Below are 26,826 nucleotides of genomic sequence, written 5' to 3' on the forward strand. Positions count from 1 at the left end.
TGACCCGGATCCCCCCCCCCTGACTCATACCGAAGGGGGGAGGCGGAGCCCGGGGCTTTTTAGCACATTTCATTGGCTCCAACAGCAGCGGCGTAGGAGGAGCCTAGACTAGTTTTAAAAAAGGGATGGCGGGCTCAGATCGGCCTCTTTCTTACGTGGTGTGTCTAGACTGCAGGAGAAAAGGAGCGCCGGCCGGCTTAGCTCTGATATATATTCACAGATTATTTTTACACTTAATAAAGTGTTTTAAAGAGTACTTTCTGGACTTCCTTCGACTGCTTTCTTCAGGACCTTTTGAACAAAAGATTTATCCTAACAATATTTTCGGATACTACGGACAAAACTGTGTTGTACTGCTATGATGATACGACTTTGTTCCAAACCCTTTTAGACTCTTCCACCACCGTTAGCGCTTCTCTCGGTTAGTTCAGCTCATTAAATATATTATCCACAGTATCGCTTACTTTTACAAATCCAATTTTAAGGTTTAGACAGAAGGGAAAATGTCAATGTAAATAGACAGCAGTTTGTAAAAGATGTTATTTATATTCTAGCATACAAACATACATCGCTCCAAAATATGAATGAACGCTTCAGTCAGGGTTGCCAGATTGCGCATTTAAAACTCCGCCAAAATGCATGGAAAACCGCCCAACATACTCACGAAAAACAGCCGATAATCAGCGCTTAAACAATATTAAACCAGTTAAACATGATCTACTACTGCTGATATCTCACAAATCAGTGATTGATTATAAATTATGAATGGCATTTGAAATAATGAATGGCATTTGAAATAATAAAAAACTAAGACTAAGAAGTCTTAAGAAGTGTTTCTTTAGGTTTTTTGTGTTCTTGCTAGAACTGTTTCTACTTGAAGAACTATTTAGTATAATTCAAGGTTCTTTGCTAACTCAATTAGATTTTTATGGACTTTTTTATTTTGCCACAAATAAATGCACATAACATTTAAGGACTGGAAAACAATCGTGCAATTGATACAGGAAAAAGGTGAAAGAAAGGAATCTGTTTGTAATCTACCTGCTAAATTTTCCTCCAGAGATGTTTTTCTTTGTGTGTGTAAGCAGCAACATACTTCACCTAAAACTTTATATAATCACCTTCAAGAGAGCCAAAACAGAAATAAAACGTTTTATATTAATTCTACACGACAACGTATGTTAAAGTTTGTAATTTAAGTCACATGCTTGTGAGGATTTAAGTTGGTTGCAGAGCCCAGATAGCTCAGTCGGTAGAGCATCAGACTTTTAATCTGAGGGTCCAGGGTTCAAGTCCCTGTTTGAATTATCCACAAAGTTGAATCAGTTCATCTGGACACAAGTTTGTTGTAGAGATACGTTTCGTCACTCAATCCGAATGACTTCTTCAGTCTGAGCTGGTGTTGAATACCCTAACCTTATATGCAGTATATCCATCTCCTCTCTACCGCTTTCATAACATTGATTGGGGCATTTAAAAAAGTTAAAAAGTGTTTCTTCAGCAGCTGTTTTCTACCATTCATTATTTATTCTTTGACTAAAAATGATTTATGTAAATGTATTTGATACACATGTTGTGTAAGGTTACAGTAATTATCACTAAAAGCACAAATAAAAGAAATAATTAACACAGTAAAATCAAAGAAAGACATTTTTCATAAATTAGGTGTGGGGGGGGGGGGGGGGGGTGTTAAAATCATTTGAGTAAAATAATGAAAAATAAACAAATGGTGAAATTTAAATGTACACCATCACCTGCAGCGCTGCAGCACTGAAACCTTCTGCCTTTGTGACATCATTGTGATGACACTGAGTGTTCTATGAGAGCTCAGTTTAGTTGAACCTTCAGTGTTTGTACATCATTTCTCATGATGGCTGCTGAACAGGAGAGACGTGCTACCGACCATCCTTCTCTAATGCGACGCTTTTGGCGTAGTCTGTGCTGGCCGTTCGGTCGAGTTCGTTCTCAGACGTCTTTTCAGGACGTCTGTGGTGGCGAGACCGAACCGGAGGGCAGTGTGGACGCAGAGAACCAGACAGTTATGGAGGGATACTTGTTCAAGAGGGCCAGTAATGTCTTTAAAATATGGAACAGGTCTGTAGAGAGCTAGAACACACGATGAGCAATAATTTAGGTAGAAATGAATGGCAAATTAAACCCCTCTAATCATCATAGCAATCGTTTCCTAAATATTGTACATTTTACTGACTCTGACTGATCAACGGCATGTTAAATCAGAATACACGACGATTCAACATGATTTAATATAAAGTTCATTTACAAGTGAAACCCTGCAGAATTTCAGTGCTATGCAGTTGTTTTATTTCTATGATTCCTTTTGTTTCTGTTTCTTTCCTTCAGGCGCTGGTTCCTGATTCAGAACAACCACCTTATGTACAAGAAGAAATCCGGGGTTAGTCACGTGTCCTTTGTCTAAAGTAAAATCAGTAGCAATAGTGGCCTACTGCAAAATCAACATAAAAAGGAGCAACTGTTCCTGAACAATCACTTTTAAGGACTTGTTTGCTAAAGTTTGAGTTGTTTTTGCTGGAACATTAGAGGTAAAGAAATGTTTGAGAAACCTTTTGTGCCCCCAGCAGAATATCATGGTGGTCATAGCTGATTTACGCCTGTGCACGGCCAAACACTACAAGAGCATCGGACGCCGTTGCTGCTTCCAGGTGGTTTCACCTACAAAGTAAGTCCAGTGTATCATCAGGCATGAAAATTCATTTGATTTCTTTATTTATGACACTCTGAAGGGCGTGGATGTGCAACAGTTCTGCTATACAAAGATGAAGAATTAAAAAAGGAACATTTTACTCTCTTTCTAATAGAAATGACATGAAAACCGGAGTGGAATAAGCACTTTGTTGTGCTGTAGATTCGTGCCATGTTCAGGGTGTGTGTGTGTGTGTGTGCGTGTGTGTGTGTGTGTGTAGGATCTGGGTATTGCAGGCCGATTCAGAGGAGAGAAGAGAGGCTTGGATCAGAACCATTCAGAACATGGTTGCTAACACCGATGGTGACAGAACAGACGAATCCATCACTTCCCAATCAAATGAGGTGGTGGATTTGAGCCCAAAACAGGAAGGATCCAGTAGCTCCTCTGAATCACGAGGATCCCAACACACAGAGAGAGACTCGCTACGTCCACCATCCACTTCTGGAACCTCAGGTGGGTTTGAAACTCAAGTCTAACAAGAACACTCGATTCCATCAAGTATAAAGCAAACCAGTTTAAAATGGCCAAAATCAACATTTGAATGGATGCAGACACATTCCATTTCAACTTTCCTACTCTTTCTGATTGATAACTGCTCCGTCCCAAACCTCGTACCCTTGACCATCCACTTCTGACCTTGCCTCTGTACAGCTGAGCTGAGTCTTGGTGAAATTGTGCTGGAATCGGCTGCTGTGTTGGACTCCCTCTCTGATGCTTCTCTAGCGAGCAGTGGTAAGTACACACTACAGCAAGTCGACTAGAAAACTATTTTTTTATTCAGAGCTTAATTTACTAGGTGAAAGGTTCTGAGTGAATGAGTGCAGTGATTTAGAAAAGAATCCAGTTCAGGTAAGATTTAGAACAATTTTCTAGGAAAGATTCACTCTGTGATTGTTTGAAAGTTGATGTAAAACGCTGATACTAACACAAAACACGTCTGTTAAGTCGAGAGTGTTAAAGGTACAGTTGGAGGGACCTCACACATCGAAGAGAGCCCGGAGGAACTGAGCACCAGCACTTCCTGCAGCGACTCCATTCACACAGGTCAGCCACAGCTTTACTGAACCATTCAATGATATTGTGAACTGGTATGATTTCATGATAAAACATTTGTAACGTATGACTCTGTAAAGCTCTATACACTTGTTGTACATCTGATGTGTTAGAGATCATTTACTAACAGCGATTAAATGACATTTGTGTGAACAACAGCTGGTGAGAAGAGCACGACTACAGGAAAGCACTCGGTCCAGAGAGGCAGCGCTCCTTCCAAAGGTCTGTCCAGCCTCACATCTTTCATAGAACAAATATTTTCTAGAGCTTAAATCATGCTGCTCGTGAGTTTTTTATTGAGTTTTTTACTTTTACTGAGGAGTTTCTATCAGATTAAACACACGTCCTGTTTTACAGAGTGCTTCGATAGCCTGTACGGAGTCGGAAAGCTTCTGGGTAAAGGAGGCTGCGGTTCTGTGTTTGCAGGACTTCGTAAGGCCGATGGAAAACAGGTGAGATATTTACTCGGCTCTGCTCAGAGTGACACGAGAATTGCCGATCATTACAAAGCTGCTTTGATCTTAAGATCCACAATGAAAACTTGTAGTTAAAAAGCAAACGGCCCTTTTGGTTACTGTTGGCCAAAAGTACGTTCCCGTAATATTCGTTCCTGATTTTAATAGTTTTGTTTTGCATGTTTTAATAGGTTGCTATTAAGATTGTGCTGAAGAGTGGCTGTGACAGATTCATCACCATTGTAAGTAACATTTGTTTCACTTGTGAAGATGCAACAGCCATATATAAAAAAAACCTTATCTTATAAATGACATGATGCATTAAAATGCAAAATAGCATCGAATGTAACCGCCACTCTGCCTATTGACTATCGATTCCAACCCCATGCTAACCATATATGCTCAAATGTTAGCCTGGTGAGAAGAACGGTCTCCCTGTAGAGGTGGCGTTGATGCTGATGGTGTCCGAGCCACCTCACTGCGAACACGTCCTGGAGCTCCTGGAATGGTTCGACATGCCCGAGTGCTACGTCTTGATCCTGGAGCGACCCGCCCGCTGCATGGACCTCTTCGAATACCGCAGGAACGGCTCACTTCCCGAACGTCTGGCTCAGGTCATCATGTGGCAGGTGGTTCTCGCCGCCCGTCATTGCCGTGATCGCGGCGTTCTCCATCGGGATATCAAGGAGCAGAACCTTCTGGTCAGTTTCGACACGTTAGAGGTCAAGCTCATAGACTTTGGCTGTGGGGACTTGCTCAAGTCGACACCCTACAGACGTTTTGCAGGTAATTGTACCTCGGAGGTCAGCAGTTATAAAAAACAGATGACAGCGATCGCATACGAAAGCCGTGTGTGTGAACCGTTTCTCTCACTTTTATTCAGGCACCATACTATACGCCCCACCTGAATGGATCGAGGAAGGTAAGTATCATGGTTGCGCTGCAACGGTGTGGAGCCTGGGCGTCCTTTTGTTTGTTCTAGTGTGTGGAGAGCTGCCATTCTGGAATGAGAGGGAGATCGCTGCTGGACACCTGATCTTCAAAGCTGGTGTGTCTATGGGTAAGAAAATGCAGAAACATAAGAAGCATGTCTCTTTTAGTTTTTTTTTTTCAAGTGATGTTAAATAGTTTCTATTACAATATTGTAACGACCCGATCACTGCACGCACAGCCTGCCGTCATCTGATAAGACGCTGCCTGGCCAAGGATCCGAATAAGCGACCCAGCCTCGAGATGATCCTGGAGCACAACTGGTTTTCAGAGATCCTTAGGAACTAAGTCCAGGTCAGTCAGAACACATAAGGATAGACCTAAATGGATTTAGCTAAGAGTCTGTGTTAGCATATAGGCCAGATCACATGTTGCAATGAATCATCGTTGCATTTTGCTAATAACATTAAAGACACTAGGTTAGTAATTGGTGTGTAAAGAACTTTTAACCAAATAAAATCATACATTTTTGATAGCTACAACAATTCCTCATGTCAAACTGTTTTTTTTTTCTTTACTCTACAGGCACCTGTATGGGTTTGTAGCAGACAAATCATGGGTGAGCATATTGGAGACTAAGCAATGACTAAATGTGTGTGAACAAAACCGTCCACTGTTTGCTTTCATGTAATGTCAAAGTAATCTGAGAGCATGAACACCAGAAAACACAACAGGAGTGATTTGGAGATCAGAAACATTTTGTGGATCAGCTTGACGAGTCAGTCGACTGAATAATACTGAAGTTTTTCAAGCTGCTTTTCATCCGTTTCCCCCCTTCGATAATTATTACCTTCACATCCCCTTAACACATGATGGAAATCAATCTCACATTATGTTTTCACCACCACAGCACAGGTCTGCTACAAGAACACATCCAGAGCTTTTTAGCTGAGGTTCAGATCATCTCCGTTCCTCAGCACCGTGTACAAACCACGCCAGGTCAGAAAGGTGAGCGCTGGGAGAAAGTGGTTTAGGCAGTTCTTCTCAAAATGATCAGCGTCATCTTATTTTAAACATGCTTTCAATCTGGAGATGAAGCTGCTCTTCCTAAAACATGAATTTAAACATCAATGATTGATATGGGTGTGTGTGTTCTGGGTAATTGTCTTATAGAAAGCCCCATCAATGAACAAGTCTAACCTACTGGAAGATGCAACCAGATCAGATTTGGGCATAAGCATCTGGCAGAAGATGACACGTCTTTGAGTCACCACAATAATCTACGGTGGGTGTCTGGTAATGGATTCTGCAGACTTGTAACACATGTGTATTGTGCCTTGATTGCAGTTGATGGTAATTTAACGGTCATTACATTGTTTTGTGTCCCTACAGATCAACGACCACGTCTGTCGTCCTGAAAGCACTTTGACCTTCTCTGTGGTGGTGTATGAGACAAGAGAGGAAACAAAACCAATAAAATATTGAATAAAACTGTGTTTGTACTGGCGTGTGTATTTTCTTTACCTACTTTATGACCTGCACAACACAGGAGAGCACATTTTATGAGTAATTGATGCAGAAATGTAGATGAATCCTAAACAAGTTTGGAATGACCTTTTCCTGCAGCTGTAGTTTTGTACAGCTGAGAACGTATGGATATAAAAAATGATCAAAATGACCCTTTACAGTTGGCACATTTTGCCCAGCAACATTCCAGGAAACCAGACTTTACTCACTAAATCACTAAAGTACTTTATTTAAACCAGAGGGTCTAATGTCATGTAACAAAAAGCTTTTTCAAAACTGATTTTGTTCATTAAAACATGCTACATATGACATGTTCTGACATTTCAACAACAAATGTTTAAAACACAACATAAAGGCACTGATCCCATAAACTGTAGTCCAGTGGTCATCAACAGGAACACTTCCATGTTTTTAATAGAAGACTGTGCAACTCCCCAGCACATCACTGTTGTTTAGAACTGGCACTACTTATGTCTGTCCAAAGATCTCTCATGGTTCTGTACAGGCTAAACAACAGAAACAGAAATGAACAAGCAACTCGTCACATAAGTGATAAAATATTATAAACTGAAATCTTTATCAATGAATAATGAAAATAATGAAAAAAAATAATTCAAGTTAAATCAAGCAAAGTAAGGTGTGACTCATTTGAGAGTCGTTGCCAGGTGTGAATTGGGGTTAAACTGACTAGGAGGGACATGCTTTATAGGTGGCTGACCAATTGGTGTGAAGTCCCTGGGATAAAGCAGGTTGTATCTAAAGGTGTTGCTGGGTCTGAAAAAGTCATTTTGATGCTCGCACTGGCTGCACGCTTTCTGTCTGCTCTCCGCTTGCTTTTAGTTTTTAGTTATTTTAGTAATTTTTTATCTTTTATTTCTAAAATATAGAGCTCAATCAGCAGACACCGACAATAGATCGGCTGGAAAGGCACAGAATTACAGAAATACATTACAGAAATACATTAAACTAGACATTTAGTTAACGGAGTTTTCCACTAGCCGTCAGACTAAACTCGGGCACAGTTATCAGGACTACCATGGCTCCTATCACTACAGCGGGTTCTTCGTGCTGCTCCAACTGCTACAGACTCCTACGGAAAATCGCTGTGCAGGAGACAAAAATGCTCACAATCCTACCTGGAACGGATAGGAGTAATGGTTCCAGATCACTCGAGGGTGAGTCAAAATCTAACACAGAACAACCAGCTAAACTAAGGCTAGACAGCTTAACAGACTTCCCGAAGCTTGACAGAAGTCAATCAAAACAGGGGAACAGAAACGAGCCATGTGAGAGAATAAGTCGGTGGCACAAACTTGGAGCAAAACCAAAAGCACAAAAGCAGCATGTAGCTGTCTTAATGTTTCCACGCCAGACTGTTCATCATGGGCTCGGAAAGCTAAAACTATTCCAAAAGCTAGAACCGCTCAGAAATCTGATCGAGGTTATCCCCAGTGGTAATGGTAACAAAACAAAACCAGCGAAGCTGACTATAAAAGGGGTCTCAAAGCGGGCTAGCAAAAACACGAGGCTGATTAACCAGAGGCCCTCGCCTGGCTCAGAGACCGCTCCAAAAACTCTGATCGTCGGTGACTCTGCCATCAAGAATATAGGCAGCAGATCAATGCTAACATGCTGTCTCCCGAACATGACTCTCTCAGACTTCCCAACATTCTCTCCCAGCATGAAGCGATCGACCGAATTATTCTGCATGTGGGCAGAAGTGACATTCGCAGAGAGGAGTCAGAAATCTTAAAGAACAACTTCACTGAACTGTTTAATACACTTGAGAAGCTGACTGCTCAGAAGTTCATCAGTGGACCTCTCCCAGCCCGAAGATCTAATATGTTTTCACGGCTACTCAACCTCAACACGTGGCTAAGCAGAACCTGCAGTTTGAAAGGTATGGATTATATTGACAATTTTAATCTATTCTGGGGGTGCAGAGAATTTTTTTACCCAGATGGCACCCACCTAAGCAAGACTGGAGTGAAGGCACTAAAGGACAACCTCCATTTTGCTCTTCACCACCCATCTGCTTCTTGGACTGACTAGACACAATACGTGCATCCTCAACCTCCCTCACCTGCCTTCAACCATGAAGGACCATCAAACATACAATCCCCATCACTGGAGAACACAGCTCAGGCTGAGTTTCTGACTCTTGAAGAAAGCTATTACGACCTTCATCATCAGGCAGTGACACAGCAGTCAACAGCAGAGACATCACAGTCATCCTCCAACTTGTCTCTCTCAACAACATCACCTCCACATATGGATTTCACAGAGAAAATGGAGAAACTGGTGTGTGTTGGGACTAAATTCTCACACTCCATCTCAGCCAGTCCACAGGTTTCACCCAAAAAGCCCAGGGCACCAACCAGTCTAACCTCTTACCTGTACCATGACAACCTCGGGCTGCCCCAGGGGCTCCTGTGGTTCCTTTAAAGCTAGCTCTGCTTAATATTAGATATCTAGCCAACAAATCATTTTTAGTGAATGACATAATTCTATCCTACAGTTTAGATTTTCTGTTTCTAACTGAAACATGGTTAGCAGAAGGCAAAACAGCACCAGCAAACTTCAGTTCTATGAATGTGTGTCGAAGTGGTAGGAAAGGTGAAGGAGTAGCTGCCTTATTTAAAGATGTATTCCAGTGCAAAGAGACTGTGCTTGGCAATTTTATGTCTTTTGAATACCTCTGTTTTATTTTGAAGGGTACTCCCAAAAAATTTTTTTTAACCATTTATAAACCTCCAAGATACTCTGCACATTTTATAGATGAATTTACTGAACTACTTTCAGTTATCTCCACTGAGTACAGCTTTTTCATCATAACTGGGGATTTTAACATCCACTTAGATAATAACAAGGACAATAACACCAAATAACTTTTTGGACTTTTTGACACGTTTGGTCTATTGCAACATGTGAAAGGGCCTACACATACTCGAGGGCACACTCTGGATCTAGTTATTACTAAAGGTCTTAACATTTCTTCTGTTATGGTCAAGGACTTAGCCCTCTCTGATAATTTTTGTGTCTTCTTTGAAATGCTGATCACCCCAGATGCTCAAACTAGCTCTGTTTCTGTTAAGAAAAGGTGCATAAATGAAAGTACTAGTTCTCAGTTTATGGAGGCCATAGCTATATCACCTTTAACTTTAATTGCAGAGTCAGTTGATGGACTCCTTGATAACTTTAACATGAAAATATTGACTGTCATGGATGTGATTGCCCCGGTAAAAGTCATGAAAACGTTGAGCAAACAGAAAGCACCATGGCGTAACACAATGATGGTAATAGCTCTGAAAAGAGAAAGCAGGAGAGCTGAACGTAAGTGGAGGAAAACTAAACTTCAAATCCACTATGATCTCTATAAGCAAAGCCTTTGTAGTTTTAACTTAGAGTTAGGCAGGGCTAGACAGCTGCACTTCTCTAAGATCATTAACAGGAACATCAACAACACCCACACTCTATTCAACGTGGTCGACAAGCTTACAAATCCTCCAAAACAGATCACGCCAGAACTTCTGTCCACAGAGAAATGTAATGAATTTGCTCATTTCTTCTGTGAAAAAATCAAAACTATTAGACTGACCATCAACGCCACTCAGTCAAACGATGAAACCATGCCGCCCCTACAGACACCTAGAAATAACATGACTATTATGTCACAATTTAATACAATAGACCAAAAAACTCTAGAGAAAACAGTTCAGCTGTTCGGTTACCTTATGCCTTTTTTTTTGTCTCTCTAACTCCTTGTGTATGGTTCTCTGAACCCCAGATCCAACAATGCAGGTCTTGTCAAGGTGACAAAGACTTGTCAGAGCAGAAAGAAGTGGCTGATGCCGGCACCAGCCGACACTGAGCCTTGCAGTTTCCCATATGGTCTATCGGTCAGTGTTCCTGGTTTTTACCCAGGCGACCTGGGTTCGACTCCCAGTATGGGAATTGGACTTGAGAGAGTTGGGAGTTGGTGATATAGCTATGGCCTCCATAAACTACAGCCTTGTTGCTGTAGCTCAAGCGCATTGTTCTGTTGGAACTATGACTGCAGTCTATCAGGGGGCAGCCGACGTGAGCCACCAGTGGCAGACTGCTGGTAAGCCGTGATCGTATAGTGGTTAGCACTCCGCATTGTGGCCGCAGCAACCCTGGTTCGGATCTGGATCATGGCACTGTCCTTTTGTATGCCGTGCTTCGAAGGTTTCTATTCTCTCCTCAGTCAAGAGACAGAAATGGGGCTAGAGCTTCAGGAAAGTCACGACCGCATACTCACAGGGGCCAGTAGTTCCCATATGGTCTAGCGGTCAGGATTCCTGGTTTTCACCCGGGCGGCCTGGGTTTTACTCCCGCTATGGGAATTGGTCTTTATGATTGGACTGGAGCAAAACTTTGCCTGTTAGTTTCTTGGCGCCTTGTTGCTGTGGCTCAAGCAGCTTGTCCTGTTGGAAGTATGACTGCAGTCTATCAGGAAGCAATTGACGTGAGCCACCAGTGGCAGACCACTGGGAAGCCGTGATCGTATAGTGGTTAGTACTCTGCGTTGTGGCCGCAGCAACCCCGGTTCGAATCCGGGTCACGGCACTGTCTTTTTGTATGCCGTGCTTCGAAGGTTTCTATTCTCTCTCTTTTTTTGTCTCTCTAACTCCTTGTGTATGGTTCTCTGTACCCCAGATCCAACAATGCAGGTCTTGTCAAGGTGACAAAGACTTGGCAGAGTGGAATGAAGTGGCTGATGCTGGCGTCAGCCGGTACTGAGCCTTGCAGTTTCCCATATGGTCTAGCGGTCAGGATTCCTAGTTTGATGGCTGCTATTGATATAACTGAAATTATATTATTGTTATCTTTTTCATTTACTTTTTGAAGTTTTATTTACTTTTTTTTTTTTTTAAAGGCTCACAGTGATCATTACCAGGATAAAACAGGCAGTGAATGAATGAATGTATTTCATAATAAGAAACAATAAGAACATCATACCACCAGGTGGTGGCAGTGTGATTGTGTGGGGATGCTTTGATATTTGAATGACTTCATGGGAGTCTTAATGGACTGAACCAGGAATAATCTGTTGATGCATGCTCAGTAATCCAGGTACACAAATCCACAAAGTTTAATCAGTTCATCTGGACACAAGTTTGTTGTAGAGATACGTTTCGCCACTCAATCCGAGTGACTTCTTCAGTCTGAGCTGGTGATTTAACATCAGATGCAGACAGAGCAGGATCACACCTAAGAGCCTGCAACTCAGATCTTCTGTCAAGGGTCACCGAGCTAGCAAGATCATTCAGAAGGCACAGAACCAGCTACTGATTGAACGGGTGAGACAAACTAACTTCACAATCGATGTCATGAAAACTAGAGAGGAGCAGATCGGGTCTAGATGAGTCCACTCTCCAACAGGTGATTAACTTCACGCAGAAGGCTCGTCTAGAACAACATGAAAAGTCAAAAACCAGGCAGCGAAAAAAGTTTGACTTGCTTGCTGCAGGACAGAAACACCAACAGACCATGGATGGCCGAAAGAGGAATGAAGGGCAAACACACACTGGTGATGTGGACAAGTGGGTGAAGAACTTGTCAGATAGACAACTCACACAAGCGGAGAAAGACATCTTGGCTAAGGGGTTGAATTTCACTGTTACACCGAAGCAAGTCCCACTAGTGGAACTGATCACAGCCACATTATCAGCAATCCGCAACAACAACATCTCTGATCTGGAAGCGGAACAGTTGCAGATGAAAGTGTCAGCTTGCCTTAGTAATGCAAAGCCACCTCCATCCAACATCAGCAGAGGCGAGAGGTATGCACTTACTACACATAGTAAGGACAATAACATAATCATACTTCCTGCTGACAAGGGTAGATGTACTGTTCTGTTAAACCAGATAGACTATCATGAGAAAGTGATGTTGTTACTTAGTGACACTAACACTTATGAGCTGCTAAAACGAGATCCAGGTAGTAGCTACAAGAAAAAGGTGATAGATTGTCTGAAAGTTTTAGAACAGAACAATGCTATTGACAGGGCTTTGTACTACAAATTATATCCGGGGGAGGCTACACCTAGTCTGTATGCGTTACCTAAGATACACAAACAGGATGTACCTTTATGACCCATTGTTTGTATGATTAACTCTGTGACATAACATTTCTAAGTTTCTAGCATCGATTCTCAACCCATTGGTAGGTAGCATGGAACATCACATTCAGAACACCATGGATTTTGTCTCCTTCATGGAGACGGAGGAAACAATGGTCTCGTATGATGTTACATCCCTTTTCACGTGCATTCCGGTTGCTGAGGCAGTGGAGGTGGTCCGTAGGAAACTACAAGGCGACCCCACCCTGAGCAAGAGGACCACCCTTACCATGGACCAGGTGTGCACACTTTTAGAACTGTGTCTTCAGTCCACCTACTTCTCGTACAGAGGACAGTTCTACAAACAGAAACATGGGTGTGCTATAGGGACCCCAGTCTCACCTATTGTTGCAAACCTGTACATGGAGGAAGTGGAAAAGAAGGCACTAAAGTCCTACTAAGGGACACCACCGAGTCATTGGTTCAGATATGTGGACAACACCTGGGTTAAAATAAAATCCGAGGAAGTACCACATTTCACGGACCACATCAACTCGGTGGACAAACACATCAAGTTCACAAGGGAGGATGCAAGCAACAACAGTTTAGCCTTCTTAGACTGTGAAATTGCTATTCAAGATGGGGGACTGAAAAGTAGATGTGTATCGCAAACCAACACACGGACCAGTACTTAAGGTTTGACTCCCATCATCCATTGGAGCACAAACTAGGAGTCATCAGGACGCTGCACCACCGGGCGAACAGCATCCCCACAGACACTACAGCCAAGGACAGAGAGAAATCTCATGTCAAGAAGGCCCTGGGTGAATGTGTTTATCCCAACTGGGCATTCGTAAAAGTGGGAAAAATGCCCAAACACAGCTCCAGTGGATCGAAGGGAGGAGAAGGACAACCGGGGTCTAAGCGCAAACCAGTGGTGATTCCGTATGTGGTGGGAGTATCAGAACAATTGAGACGGATATTCTCCAAACACTGTGTTTCAGTTGCTTTGAAACCCCAGAACACGGTACGCCAGAAATTAGTTCACCCTAAGGACCAGGTTCCTTGATACAAACAGAGTAAAGTAATGTATGCTGGTAGGAACTGTTGTTGCCGGGAACTGTACATCGGGGAAACTAAACAGCCACTGGCTAAATGGATGGCCCAACATAGAAGATCAACCTCTTCTGGCCAGGACTCCGCGATTTACACCCACCTGCAAACCAGCGGCCACTCATTTAATGATGACGATGTGCAGATCCTTGACAAGGAGGAACGCTGGTTTGAACGGGGAGTCAAAGAGGCCATCTATGTGAAGAGGGAACAACCATCTCTGAACCGGGGAAGGGGGCCTGAGAGTACATCTCTCACCATCTTACAACGCCGTAATAGGAGCTATACCCCAATCATAGTGAAAGACACACATGACCATTGTAATTAATGGTCATTGTGATTTGCATATGGACCTGATCACTGGTTCCATTGTTATGCAATGGGCGGTGATCGGTTGTTATGCAAATCGTCTGCATATTAGGTTGGGGTATTCACCACCAGCTCAGACTGAAGAAGTCACTCGGATTGAGTGGTGAAATGCATCTCTACAACAAACTTGTGTCCAGATGAACTCATTCAACTTTGTGGAACCAGGAATAATGAACCACTGCCTTGATTCTCAGTGCTGAGAATCATCCACTATCTAAATCAGGGGTCCTCAAACTTTTTAACCAAAGGGCCAGATTACTGTTCTTCAGTGTTTCGGGGGGCCGGACCGCAGGTGAAATAGTAAACACACCCAAAAAAGCTATTTACTATGTATACTGGATGTATTGTCTGTGCTTTGTATAATTGTAGTTCATAATGATAATGCAGAAATGTTATTTATTTTAATAATTTTCATTATCCTGCCTCATACAGTGTTTCCTTAAAAAATCAGTGTGAACTGTGAGCCTGCTTTTGCCTGACGAGAGTAAGCATCAGGTTCTATATTTGTTACTGCCAGTCATAATAGCTAATAAATGTTGATCAGTGAGTCTGGATCTGGTTGGAGATTTAAGGTGTTTCAACTTCAAAAAAGTCTGCTCACAGATGTAGATGCTCCCGAAAACGGTAGCTACTTTGAGTGCATGTTTTATTGAGATCGGGGAGCAATGGAAAGAGAAGCATAACAATTAAACAATGTGCTTGAGTTTTGATTTTGGATGCATAAATGCGTTGATCTCCGGGAGCAGGTCGTTAAAACATTTCAAAACTCGTCCCGACTCAGCCAGCAGAACTCAGTAAAGCCCATCTTCAGCTCAGACAAGAATTCCTGAAACTGCCTGTAGTTAAGTCAAGTCAAGTCAACTTTATTTATATAGCGCTTTTTACAATAGTTAAGAGCATTAGCTTTAATGAAATTAACACGAAGATTTTCATAACGAAATCCCACTTAACTGCTTTGCAACACAGTTCAGTGGCTGCGGTCACTCATCTCTCTATTGATGCGCCAATCACTCCCCTCATGCTTGGAGTGCCACCCGTTGGATCGCTGCCGTATAATCTACTGAGACTCCGGGTGGCCAATTTTTGTTTCCTGTTATTTTTTCCCTCGTTATAATACTGTGAGTTCAAAGATGAACAGTGGCCAGACAACATGTACTGCTGCTGTGGTTAAAGGGGCCGGTCAAATTAAAGTATCGGGCCGTATACGGCCCGCAGGCCGTAGTTTGATGACCCCTGATCTAAATAATACCTGCTCTGTGGTGATTCTGTGGGGGTCCTGACCATTGAAGAACAGAGTGAGCAGTCTAGAGTCAGTAATTGTAGAACTACAAAGTGCTTCTATATGGTAAGTGGAGCTGATAAAATAGACAGTGAGTGTAGAAACAAGGAGGTGGTTTTAATGTTATGGTTGATTAGTGTAAACTCACACACTGCTGTATGTGCTTGCATGACTGTAGGACGAGTTCTCAGTGCATTACCGTAATATCCATAAAATGTGTCCTTGCGATTTCAGTGCAGAAAAGTTTGTGTAGAGACTGCAGCAGCGGATACTGTGTTTGTTTAGAAATTGTGGTCATACTTTTTTCAACAAGGTAAGTTTATTAAAATAAAAGTTTTTTGTATATTAGCTTCTGGATATTTTCGGATGCTACGGACAAAACTGTGTTGTACTGCTATGATGATACGACTATGTTCCAAACCCTTTTAGACTCTTCCACCACCGTTAGCGCTTCTCTCAGTTAGTTTAGCTCATTAAATATATTATCCACAGTATCGCTTACTTTTACAAACCCAATTTTAAGGTTTAGACAGAAGAGAAAATGTCAATGTAAATAAACAGCAGTTTGTAAAAGATGTTATTTATATTCTAGCATACAAACATACATCGCTCCAAAATATAAATGAACGCTTCAGCCAGGGTTGCCAGATTGCGCATTTCAAAGTCCGCCAAAATGCATGGAAAACCGCCCAACATTCTCACGAAAAACAGCCGATAATCAGCGCTTAAACAATATTAAACCAGTTAAACATGATCTACTACTGCTGATATCTCACAAATCAGTGATTATAAATAATGAATGGCATTTGCAATAATAAAAAACTAAGACTAAGAAGTTGTAAGAAGTGTTTCTTTAGGGTTTTTTGTGTTCTTGCTAGAACTGTTTCTACTTAAAGAACTCTTTAATATAATTCAAGGTTCTTTGCTAACTCAATCGTGCAGTTGATACAGGAAAAAAGGATAAAGGTGAAAGAAAGGAATCTGTTTGTAATCTACCTGCAAAATTCTCCTCCAGAGATGTTTTTCTTTGTGTGTTTAAGCAGCAACATACTTCACCTAAAACTTTATATAATCGCCTTCAAGAGATCCGAAACAGAAATAAAAAACATTTTATATTAATTGAAGTTTTACAGGACAACTCATGTTAAAGTTTGTAATTTAAGTCACATCCTTGTGAGGATTAAAACAAGTTGCAGAGCCCGGATAGCTCAGTCGGTAGAGCATCAGACTTTTAATCTGAGGGTCCAGGGTTCAAGTCCCTGTTCGGGCGAGTTGCTTCTTACTGCATTAGGTAAGCCGTAATGTCCCGTACAACATGGTTTATTTAGAAAGTTGAAGAATTTGTACTTTGTGAGATATTTCTAAGTGAAATAGCATGTACTTGATCAGCTTGAAATAATTGTACACTGTATGTGTAACATGTTCTCCACACCGACTGTTTGTACGTCCAGCTGTTTTAAACAGACTGTAGTAAATAGAGGACCGTTTAAATCTATATTTATGTGCAGCCTAATAATGCACTGAGTTTTAGATATTAATACCTACATATTTTATGCTGAATTACATGCATCATAATTTTAGTTTTTGCTTCACAGAGCCGCTTTGTTATTGCACTGCACTAAACAGTTGGTATATCCTGCACTATTTTGGCCCCTACATAATGCAGCATCAACGCTCTTTTAGTACATTACAATTTACAAAGGGTAAAAAAGGGTCCTTCATGAGGGGAATTAGCTCAAATGGTAGAGCGCTCGCTTAGCATGTGAGAGGTAGTGTATCAGCTTGAAATAATAGCACACTGTATGTGTAACATGTTCTCCACACCAACTAGTTGTAAGCCCAGCCGCTTCAAACAGACTGTAGTAATTGCACTACATTAAACAGTTGGTATATCCTGCACTATTTTGTCCCTTACATAAATGCAGCATCAACGCTCTGTTAGTACATTACAATTTATAAAGGGTCCTTCGTAAGGGGAATTAGTTCAAATGGTAGAGCGCTTGCTTAGAAGAGTTGAAGCTGTTATAGCTGCAAAGGGTGGGCCGACATCATATTAAACCCTATGGGTTAAGAATGGGGTAAATACTTTTGGCAATAAGTTTTACAGGACAACGTATGTTAAAGTTTGTAATTCATGTCACATCCTTGTGATGATTAAAGTAGGTTGCCGAGGCCGGGTAGCTCAGTCGGTAGAGCATCAGACTTTTAATCTGAGGGTCCAGGTTTTAAGTCCCTGTTTGGGCGAGTCGTTTCTTACTGCATTGGGTAAGTGGTAATGTCCCGTACTACATGGTTTGTTTGGAATGATGAAGAATTTGTACTTTGTGAGATATTTCTAATAGAAATAGCATGTACTTGTTTAGCTTGAAATAATAGCACACTGTATGTGTAACATGTTCTCCACACCAACTAGTTGTACGCCCAGCTGTTTCAAACAGACTGTAGTAAATAGAGGACCATTCAAAATCATGCATATTTGCGTATTTAATAATGCACTGAGTTTTAGATATTAATACCCACATATTTTATGTTGAATTACATTCATCATAATTTCAGTTGTTGCTTCACAGAGCCACTTTGTTATTGCACTGCACTAAACAGTTGGTATATCCTGCACTATTTTGGCCCTTACATAATGCAGCATCAACCCTTAAGTCAGTCTGTCAGTGGTACAAAGACAGTTACGATTTGGTTCAGTTCATCCTAAAGGCTGTGATAAACATTTTAAATAAACTGAGTATATAAATAATATAGAAAAGAGTACGTGAGCTTAAACACCTTGCACCCTCACTTTATAATGCAGGATTAACACTAAGTTTAAAGGACAGTTCTGTGTAAGGGGAATTAGCTCAAATGGTAGAGAGCTCGCTTAGCATGCGAGAGGTAGCGGGATCGATGTCTGCATTCTCCAGTGCAGAAACATTATGATCATTTAGGGCAGGGGTGTCAAACTCATTTTCACCAAGGGCCACATCAGCATTATGGTAACACAAGAGACGCACCGGTTTCTCCTCTTGAAGCACAAACCTATTTTATTATATAAACGTATTCACTTTCATTAAATTTCCTCATTCTGCTTAATTTTCTCTTCTTGTACATTTTGGGATAATGTGTAAATATTTCTCAACATCATCTACTGGCGGGATGCGGACACTTTGCAGGTAAAAAAATCAGCATGCATTTTGGGAGATGCAGTTTATGTAGGATTTTACAGTGTATTTTAAGATGATTGTTCTCCCCTCTCTGAGTCCCCCCCCCTTTTAGCTAGACAGAGAGACAGACAGACAACGCCCTCCAGAACACAAAACTCGCTAAACATTTACAAACAACTGAGAATATAAATGTCACTACTTACAGACGATGCTTCTGTATTATATTGAGAGATTATATAAGAGCGTTATTTGTATTTATTATTATTGTTTACATTACTGACTACGCTACCCCGCTTTCTTTTTGCCGTAAAAGTGACAAGGCTTCTAGCGAAGGTCAAAGTTAGTTGCCATGACTACGATGTCAGCAGTTGCCGCATTAAATTATAAGTACGTCTCAGTGACTATTAGAACCATCAGAACAATCGTACGTCATTTAACCTCTTGCGGGCCACATAAAATGACGTGGCGGGCCGGATTTGGCCTTGAGTTTGACACCCCTGATTTAAGGGCATCACGTAATATGAAACTACTTGAGTCATTGCTCACTGAAACGCAGCATCAAAATGTACAATATTACAATGACATTCACGCTCTATTTTCACTCAAATGATTTAGTTTTAAGTTTTCTTTGTTTATTAGGATTTTAATGTCATGTTTTACACACTTTGGTTACATTCATGAAAGGATCGGTAGTCACTCATTATACAAGGTTCATCAGTTCACAAGATTATACCCAACACAGTCATGGACAATTAAGCATCTCCAATTCACCTCACTTGCATGTCTTTGGACTGTGGGAGGAAACCAGGGCAGCCGGAGAAAACCCACCCAGACACGGGGAGAACATGCAAACGTAGATTTGTATAAAGCATGAGCTGTCAGAAGTGGGATTTGAACCCACGCCTCCAGGGGAGCACCTTAGACCACTCGGCCATCCTGACCTGAATGCACGTTATGAACGACAATTTTCCTCAACACCCCCACATGGCCAAAGATTTGTACGAACTGCTGAATCTTTTCACATTATTATGTATGTTAGAGGGTTAAAGACATAAATTTGTATAAAGCACTAGCAGTCAGAAGTGGGATTCAAACCCACGCCTCAATGAGAGACTGTGACCTGAACGCAGCGCGTTAGACTGCATCCTGACTAGCTTGGGTACCATCGACACCACCCTCACCCCACACGGTCTAAGATTTGTACGATCTTTTCACATTATTATGTATAGTTAATGTACTGACTGTAACCCATTTGCTGCACTGTACACTTTGTCACTAGGCTGTAAATCATATATCAATAGAAAGGGAGCCCCATATGAGCACTCCAACTGACCAAATAATGTTTTTTGGGTGGACCATTGTTAGCACTGTAATGGCACTAGCATGTTAGGGTGTGTTTTCTCTGGTATGAGTGTATTAGGTACAGCCTTCTTGTTGGGTTTTTAACTGACTGGATTATTTATTAAGATTATTTATTATTTTTTAAGAACTCAAACCCTGTTTCTGCTTGTTGTTCGCCTATTAGTTCCTCGTTACCTTGTTGCTGTAGCTCAAGCAGCTTGTTCTGTTGGAACTATGACTGCAGTCTATCAGGGAGCAGTGGCTGACCGCTGGGAAGCCATGCTCATATAGTGGTTAGTACTTGTGGCCTTGTGGCCGCAGCAACCCCGTTTCAAATCCAAGTCACGGCATTGTCCTCTTGTATGCCGTGCTTCGAAGGTTTTTATTCTCTTCTCAGGCAAGAGACCGAAATTAGGCTGGAGCTTCAGGAAAGTCAGGACCATAGTCCAACAGGGGCCAGTGGCGCAATGGATAATGTGTCTGACTACGGATCAGAAGTTTCTAGGTTTGACTCCTGGCTGGTTCTTTTACCTTATGCCTTTTGTTTTGTCTCTCTAACTCCTTGTGTATGGTTCTTTGTACCCCAGTTCCAACAATGCAGGTCTTGTGAAGGTGACAAAGGCTTGTCAGAGCGGAAAAAAGTTGCTGATGCTGGCGCCAGCTGGTATTGAGCCTTGCGGTTTCCCATGTGGTTTAGTGGTCAGGATTCCTGCTTTTCACTCAGGTGGCCTTGGTTTGACTCCCGGTATGGGAATTGGTCTTTATGATTGGACTCGAGCAAAACTTTGCCTGATAGTTCCTTAGTGCCTTGTTGCTGTAGCTCAAGCAGCTTCTTCTGTTTGAACTATGACTGCAGTCTATCAGGGAGCAGTGGCTGACTGCTGGGAAGCCGTGATCATATAGTGGTTAGTACTCTGCGTTGTGGCCGCAGCAACCCCGGTTCGAATCCGGGTCACGGCACTGTCTTTTTGTATGCCGTGCTTCGAAGGTTGATATTCTGTCCTTGGTCAAGAGACAGAATCGGGGCCGGAGCTACAGGAAAGTCATGACCGCGCTTTCATAGGGGCCAGTGGCGCAATGGATAACGCTTTTGACTACAAATCAGAAGATTCTAGGTTCGACTCCCGGGTGGCTCGGTCACTTCATGTGTATTAGTTCCTCGGCACCTTGTTGCTGTAGCTCAAGCAGCTTGTTCTGTTGGAACTATGCCTGCAGTCTATCAGGGAGCAGCCGACCGCTGGGAAGCAGTGTTCGTATAGTGGTTAGTACTCTGCGTTGTGGCCTCAGCAACATCGGTTTGCATCCGGGTCATGGCATTGTCTGTTTGTCTACCTACCTGTCTGTCTGTCTATCTATCACGCCACTAGGCCTGTTGACTATTGGTTCCAATCCCACTTTAACCATGTCTGCTTATATTTTAGCCTGGAGAGAAGAACAGCCTCCCAAAAGAGGTGGCGTTAATGCTGATGGCGTCCAAGCCACCTCGCTGTGAACACGTCCTAGAGCTTCTGGAATGGTTCGACACTCCAGAGTGTTATGTTCTAATCCTGGAGCGACCCGTCCTCTGCATGAACCTCTTCGAGTACCGCAGAGACGACGCCCTTCCTGAACGTCTGGCTCAGATCATCATGCGGCAGGTGGTTCTCGCTGCACGTCACTGCCAGGATCACGGGGTTCTTCACCGAGACATCAAGGAGGGGAACCTGCTGGTGTGTTTGGACAGTTTAGAAGTGAAGCTCATTGATTTTGGGTGTGGGGACTTGCTTAAGTCGAGCCCCTACAGGGGATTTTCAGGTAATTGTACCTCAGAGGTCAGTAGTTATGAGACACAGATGAAAACGTGTATGGCCCTCACTGATCTCTCTCACTTTTACTCAGGCACCTTGTTATACGCCCCCCCCTGAATGGTTCAAGCGAGGTAAGTATCATGGCTGCCCTGCAACAGTCTGGGGATCTTACTGTTTGTTTTAGTGTGTGGAGAGATGCCGTTCTGGAACGAGAGGGAGATCACTGCTGGACACCTGAAGCTCAAACCTGGTGTGTCTAAGGGTAAGAAGATGCAGGACGTTCACATTTAGACCCGTGTACACACAGTTTCCATCAGGATTTTGATCTGAACCGATTACTGCACCCACAGCCTGCCGTCATCTGATGAGGAGCTGCCTGAGCAAGAATCAGCCTCGAGAAGATCCTGGAGCACCACTGGTTTCCAGAGAGCCTCAAGAACTAAGTCCAGGTCAGTCCAAACAGATAGGAACAGACCTCAATGGATTTAGCTGAGAGACTGTGTTAGCATGTAGCTCAGATCACGTGTGTTGTGATTAATCGTTAATCTGTGTTTTTATTCTACAGGCACCTGTAGAGTTTTAGCAGACGGATCATAGGTGAGCATATCAGTGACTGATGTTTGCTTCCATGTAATGTTGGAGAAACTCTGGACTGATGGAGATCAGCAATATTTTGTGGATCGGCTTGACGAGTCAGTCGACTGAATAATCCAGACGTTTTTCATGCTGAGTTTCATCCGTTTCATCTGTTAGATCATTATTATCCCGATTATTATCCTGATATCTCATTAACACATGATGGAAATTCATCTCACATGATCCAGAGAACTTCAGCTGAGGTTCAGATCACCTCAATTCCTCAGCACCATCAGTGTACCATCACAGTACCATCAGTGCACCATCAGAACACCATCAGTGCGCGATCAGAACACCATCAGTGCATGATCAGAGAACCATCAGTGCACGATCAGAGTACCATCAGTGCACCATCACAGTACCATCAGTGTACCACCACATCAGATGAGAAAGGTGAGCGCTGGAGAAAGTAGCTTAATAAAGAATTAATCTCACAGTGATAAACATCACCTCATTTCAAACATGCTTCCAATCTGGAGACTAAACTCTTCTTCCTTAAACATGGATTTACCACTAATGATGGATTTGGGTGTATGTTTTGGGTTATTGTCTTATAGAAACGAGTCTAACCTACTGGCAGAAGTAACCAGATTTGGGGCACCTTGATACCTGGCAGGAAACGGAACACAGCCCTAAAACGTCACTGAGTCGCCACAACGATCTACAGTGAGTGTCTGGAAATGAATTCTGCTCACGTTTAACACATTTTTATTGGACCTTGCTTGTGCTGAATTGTTATTTAACTGTCAGTTTATTATTTTGTGTTCCTGCTATTTACAGGTCAACAACCTTGTCTGTCCTGTCCAGTCCTAAAGACACTTCGACCTTCTCCGTCTGGTTTGTGAGACAAGAGCTGAACAAAACCAATAAAATGTCTTTAAAACTGTGAAGCGCAGTGAAGGAATCATTATGTTTTAAGTTGCTATTTTTCTCTAGGACCTAAAAACTGAGATCAGAATGAATCTAAATTCTTCTACTTTAAATCAAGACGTTTTATAAGCTGATGTGACTGCAGCGCTCCATCACCTGAACCTTAATACAGACGTGAGTGACGAATCACGCTTCTCCGTCTGGCGATCCGATGGACGAGTCTGGGTTTGGCGGTTGCCAGGAGAACGGTGCCTGTCTGACTGCATTGTGCCGAGTGTAAAGTGTGGTGGAGGGGGGATTATGGTGTGGGGTTGTCTCTCAGGAGTTGGGCTCGGCCCCTTAGTTCCAGTGAAAGGAACTCTTAATGCTTCAGCACACCAAGAGATTTTGGACAATTTCATGCTCCCAACTTTGTGGGAACAGTTTGGGGATGGCCCCTTCCTGTTCCAACATGACTGCGCACCAGTGCACAAAGCACAAGCTCCATAAAGACATGGATGAGCCAGTTTGGTGTGGAAGAACTTGACTGACCTGCACAGAGTCCTGACCTCAATCCGATAGAACACCTTTGGGATGAATTAGAGTGGAGACTGTGAGCCAGGCCTTCTCGTCCAACATCAGTGTCTGACTTCACAAATGCGCTTCTGGAAGAATGGTCAAAAATTCCCATAAACACACTCCTAAACCTTGTGGAAAGCCTTCCCAGAAGAGTTGAAGCTGTTATAGCTGCAAAGGGGGGCCGACATCATATTAAACCCTATGGATTAAGAATGGGAGTCACTCAAGTTCATATGCATGTGAAGGCAGACGAGCGAATACTTTTGGCAATATAGTGTATATTTGGTCGGTTGTGGTGGAGCTGTCCACGTTCTTTGTTCACACAGATGAAACAGAAACAAATCCACCAGTCTTCTCCCTTTTGATCTTGGATGAAACAACCAGAGTTTATCCGATGCTTTAAATCCACTGTAATCTTCACAGTTGCTGAGGAAGCGCACTGCCCTCAATGTCCATGCGTGAAAACTCAAGAGACGAAGTTTCACGGCTGATACAGCATAAACAATGTCACTAATCGACTGCAACATGTTAATGTAAGACTCACTGTCCGTTTGTCTTTACGCATCAACAGAAATGAATCCTAAACAGGTGTTTTACCCGCTTACATGACACTTGTTTCACATCACGCTATTTTCTTCTTTTTCCACCCACTTTCTCTCGGTCTTTTCCTGACCTGTGACCCTTCATGCTGATTGGCTTAAACATAAATCAAGTGTGGGCTATACATACACTTTACTTTAAACAGCATAAAACCACCAGAACATTATATACAAAACAAATAAGAACAACTTATTTACTAGTTATGAATTAACATAAACAAAACATTAGTTACGCCCAAATTTTAATTGGATTACACAAACACACAATAACTTATAATTCTCCAATTTTTAAATGTCTCAGAGTTTTATCTTAAATGACTTTTTTGATGGTTATTTATCTGGTGCCTTCTTTGTAAAAGATCAACAGCTGAAACTCACAACAGCACCTTTAAAATGCAAGAGGTAACAGGATCGATGCCCGCATTCTCCAGTGCAGAAGCATTATGATCATTCACAGACAACACGTAATACGAAAGTCGATGCGTCATTGCTCAGTGAAACGCAGCATCAAAAATTAGTTCAGTCTGTAAGTGTTACAATGACATTTACACTCTATATTCACTCAAGTCGTTTTGTTTAAATACATTTTTCATTTGTTTTTAATTGGCAAACACACAATAACTTATTATTATCCAATTTTGAAATGTCTCGGAGTTTTATCTGAATTGACATTTTTGTTGGGGACAGTGGGGACAGTGCTCCAGGGACGTACGATGGCTGACCTGGCACTCTGACCCCTGCTTCCAAACAAGCTGGGATATGCAGAGAAAGAATTTTATCTCCATTACCACCTCCAACTAGTTGAATCCTTACCTCCACCTCCACCTTCAATGATTCCAATTCTTTTGCTTCCTACCCATAACTCCTCAGTATCAAATGCTGCTCAGTTGTCCCGTTTGGACACTCTGATTCCCAACAGCTTCAGTCTAAATCTCTGCTGCCTGCTTCTAAGTTTTTAAAAACTTCTTCCCAAGTTCAGTCTCAGCCAGCTGCTCATTCTCAGTTACAACCACCTTTTTCTCAGGCCCAACCTCCTCAGTTCCAGTCGTCTAATAATCAGTTTCAGTTCCAACTACCTCCTGTTCAATCTCAGTTTCAACAGTCTACTATTCAGCCTCAAATACCTCCTGTTCAGTATCAGTCCCAGCATTCTTTTCAGCCTCAAGTTCAACAGCCTCTTGGTCCAATCTAATTTGGGCAGAGTGGTGCTCATGCTCAATTCCAACAGAATGGCAACCAGTTTCAACCAACAGCATCAGCTTTACCTAATTCTGTACAACCTCCTAGTTTTTATTTTAATCCTCAGCCTAGACTTTATTGTAATCCATATGTCCCCACCTTCAGTTCTGTGCATGCCACTGCTTGAGTGGAAGGTCCTTCTTTTTTCTCCTTTAGTAAAGGTGATCCGCAAGAATTTGCAATTTTGCAACTGGCTTTGAATAACCCGATGCCTCAGTTTGAATCTGAGCATTATAAATATCATATTCTCTCTTAGATCATTTGCAGTTTCCACCAGCACGATCTTTAGCCTTAGCTTATGCTAATGATCCTTGTCCATACTCTAGGGCCTTGTTGGCCTTGCAGCAGAAATATGGACAACCTTGTCAGCTTGTTCTTAGAGAAATTAAAACAATTCTTTCTTTACCTCAAATTCGTTCTGGTGATTCTCAGGCTTTTAGTAATTTTGCTTTACGTGTGAGAGCTTTAGTAGGTATGCTTTAATTCTTAGGCCGAGATCAAGGCAAAGCTGAACTTTCTTGTGCATCACATGTACAACAATTGCTTTCCAAACTTCCTTCAGAACATGTTACTAGTTATGCTCGTTATGCCCGTGCTAACCATCCTAACCAAAGTTACAATCTCATTGACTTTTCATCCTGGTTACAGGAGGAAGCTGAATGCCAAGCATTAGCTATTCAAGTCAGTGATCCATCAAGGCAACAAGCAATAGACCGCCGTCAGTTAAAGAGCAACTCTAGTACTGCTACAATTCTGCATGAAGTGAACAATCCATCTGTGTCCAAAGGCAATATGTCTCAGGTTTTACTGAGACAGGATAAAGGAGAAAGGTCAAAGCATTCTTGTGTGTATTGTTTCAGTAATGACCACTTTATAGGCCTATGTCCCAGTTTTATGAGCCTTGATAAAAGCAGCAAGGAGAAATGGATCCGACAAAACAGCACCATGCTATTAATTGTGAAGAAGCCTTGTCTTCAATGCAAAGGTAAACATTTAGGTGTGCTGCATGATGTTAACAACAGAAATCATGATGGCGGTGCCTATTATCTTAACCGTCCTAGTCATTCTGGGAAAGTCTTACTTAAAGTAGTGAAAGTTCTGCTCAGT

The 26,826-nt window shown here is 42.2% G+C and overlaps 1 protein-coding gene, 1 long non-coding RNA gene, 2 other non-coding genes and 1 pseudogene across 4 annotated transcripts; all 5 read left to right on the top strand.

The window, feature by feature from the left end:
* Positions 1-1,870: 1,870 nt before the first annotated feature.
* On the top strand, positions 1,871-6,654 carry LOC134305937 (aurora kinase-like). The gene is made up of 15 exons (XM_062990243.1): positions 1,871-2,094; positions 2,362-2,413; positions 2,601-2,698; positions 2,943-3,178; positions 3,377-3,457; positions 3,671-3,769; positions 3,938-4,000; positions 4,136-4,230; positions 4,425-4,475; positions 4,647-5,019; positions 5,117-5,293; positions 5,405-5,517; positions 5,749-6,171; positions 6,337-6,448; positions 6,556-6,654. The coding sequence occupies exons 1-12, from the start codon at positions 1,871-1,873 to the stop codon at positions 5,509-5,511; spliced, it is 1,656 nt and encodes a 551-aa protein (XP_062846313.1). The 3' UTR covers positions 5,512-5,517; positions 5,749-6,171; positions 6,337-6,448; positions 6,556-6,654.
* A 4,086-nt stretch (positions 6,655-10,740) lies between these two features.
* Positions 10,741-22,414, top strand: LOC134305938 (uncharacterized; annotated as a pseudogene).
* Positions 11,209-11,280, top strand: trnah-gug (transfer RNA histidin (anticodon GUG)). Its single transcript has one exon. It is a non-coding gene; the product is annotated as a tRNA-His (tRNA).
* trnak-uuu (transfer RNA lysine (anticodon UUU)) lies at positions 16,735-16,807 on the top strand. Its single transcript has one exon. It is a non-coding gene; the product is annotated as a tRNA-Lys (tRNA).
* A 208-nt stretch (positions 22,415-22,622) lies between the features above and the next one.
* On the top strand, positions 22,623-23,319 carry LOC134305936 (uncharacterized). Its single transcript, XR_010008868.1, has 3 exons — positions 22,623-22,846; positions 23,011-23,119; positions 23,234-23,319. It is a non-coding gene; the product is annotated as an uncharacterized LOC134305936 (long non-coding RNA).
* Positions 23,320-26,826: the final 3,507 nt, after the last annotated feature.

This window comes from Trichomycterus rosablanca, unplaced genomic scaffold, assembly GCF_030014385.1.
Source record: "Trichomycterus rosablanca isolate fTriRos1 unplaced genomic scaffold, fTriRos1.hap1 scaffold_168, whole genome shotgun sequence".
Taxonomy (NCBI): Eukaryota; Metazoa; Chordata; class Actinopteri; order Siluriformes; family Trichomycteridae; genus Trichomycterus; species Trichomycterus rosablanca.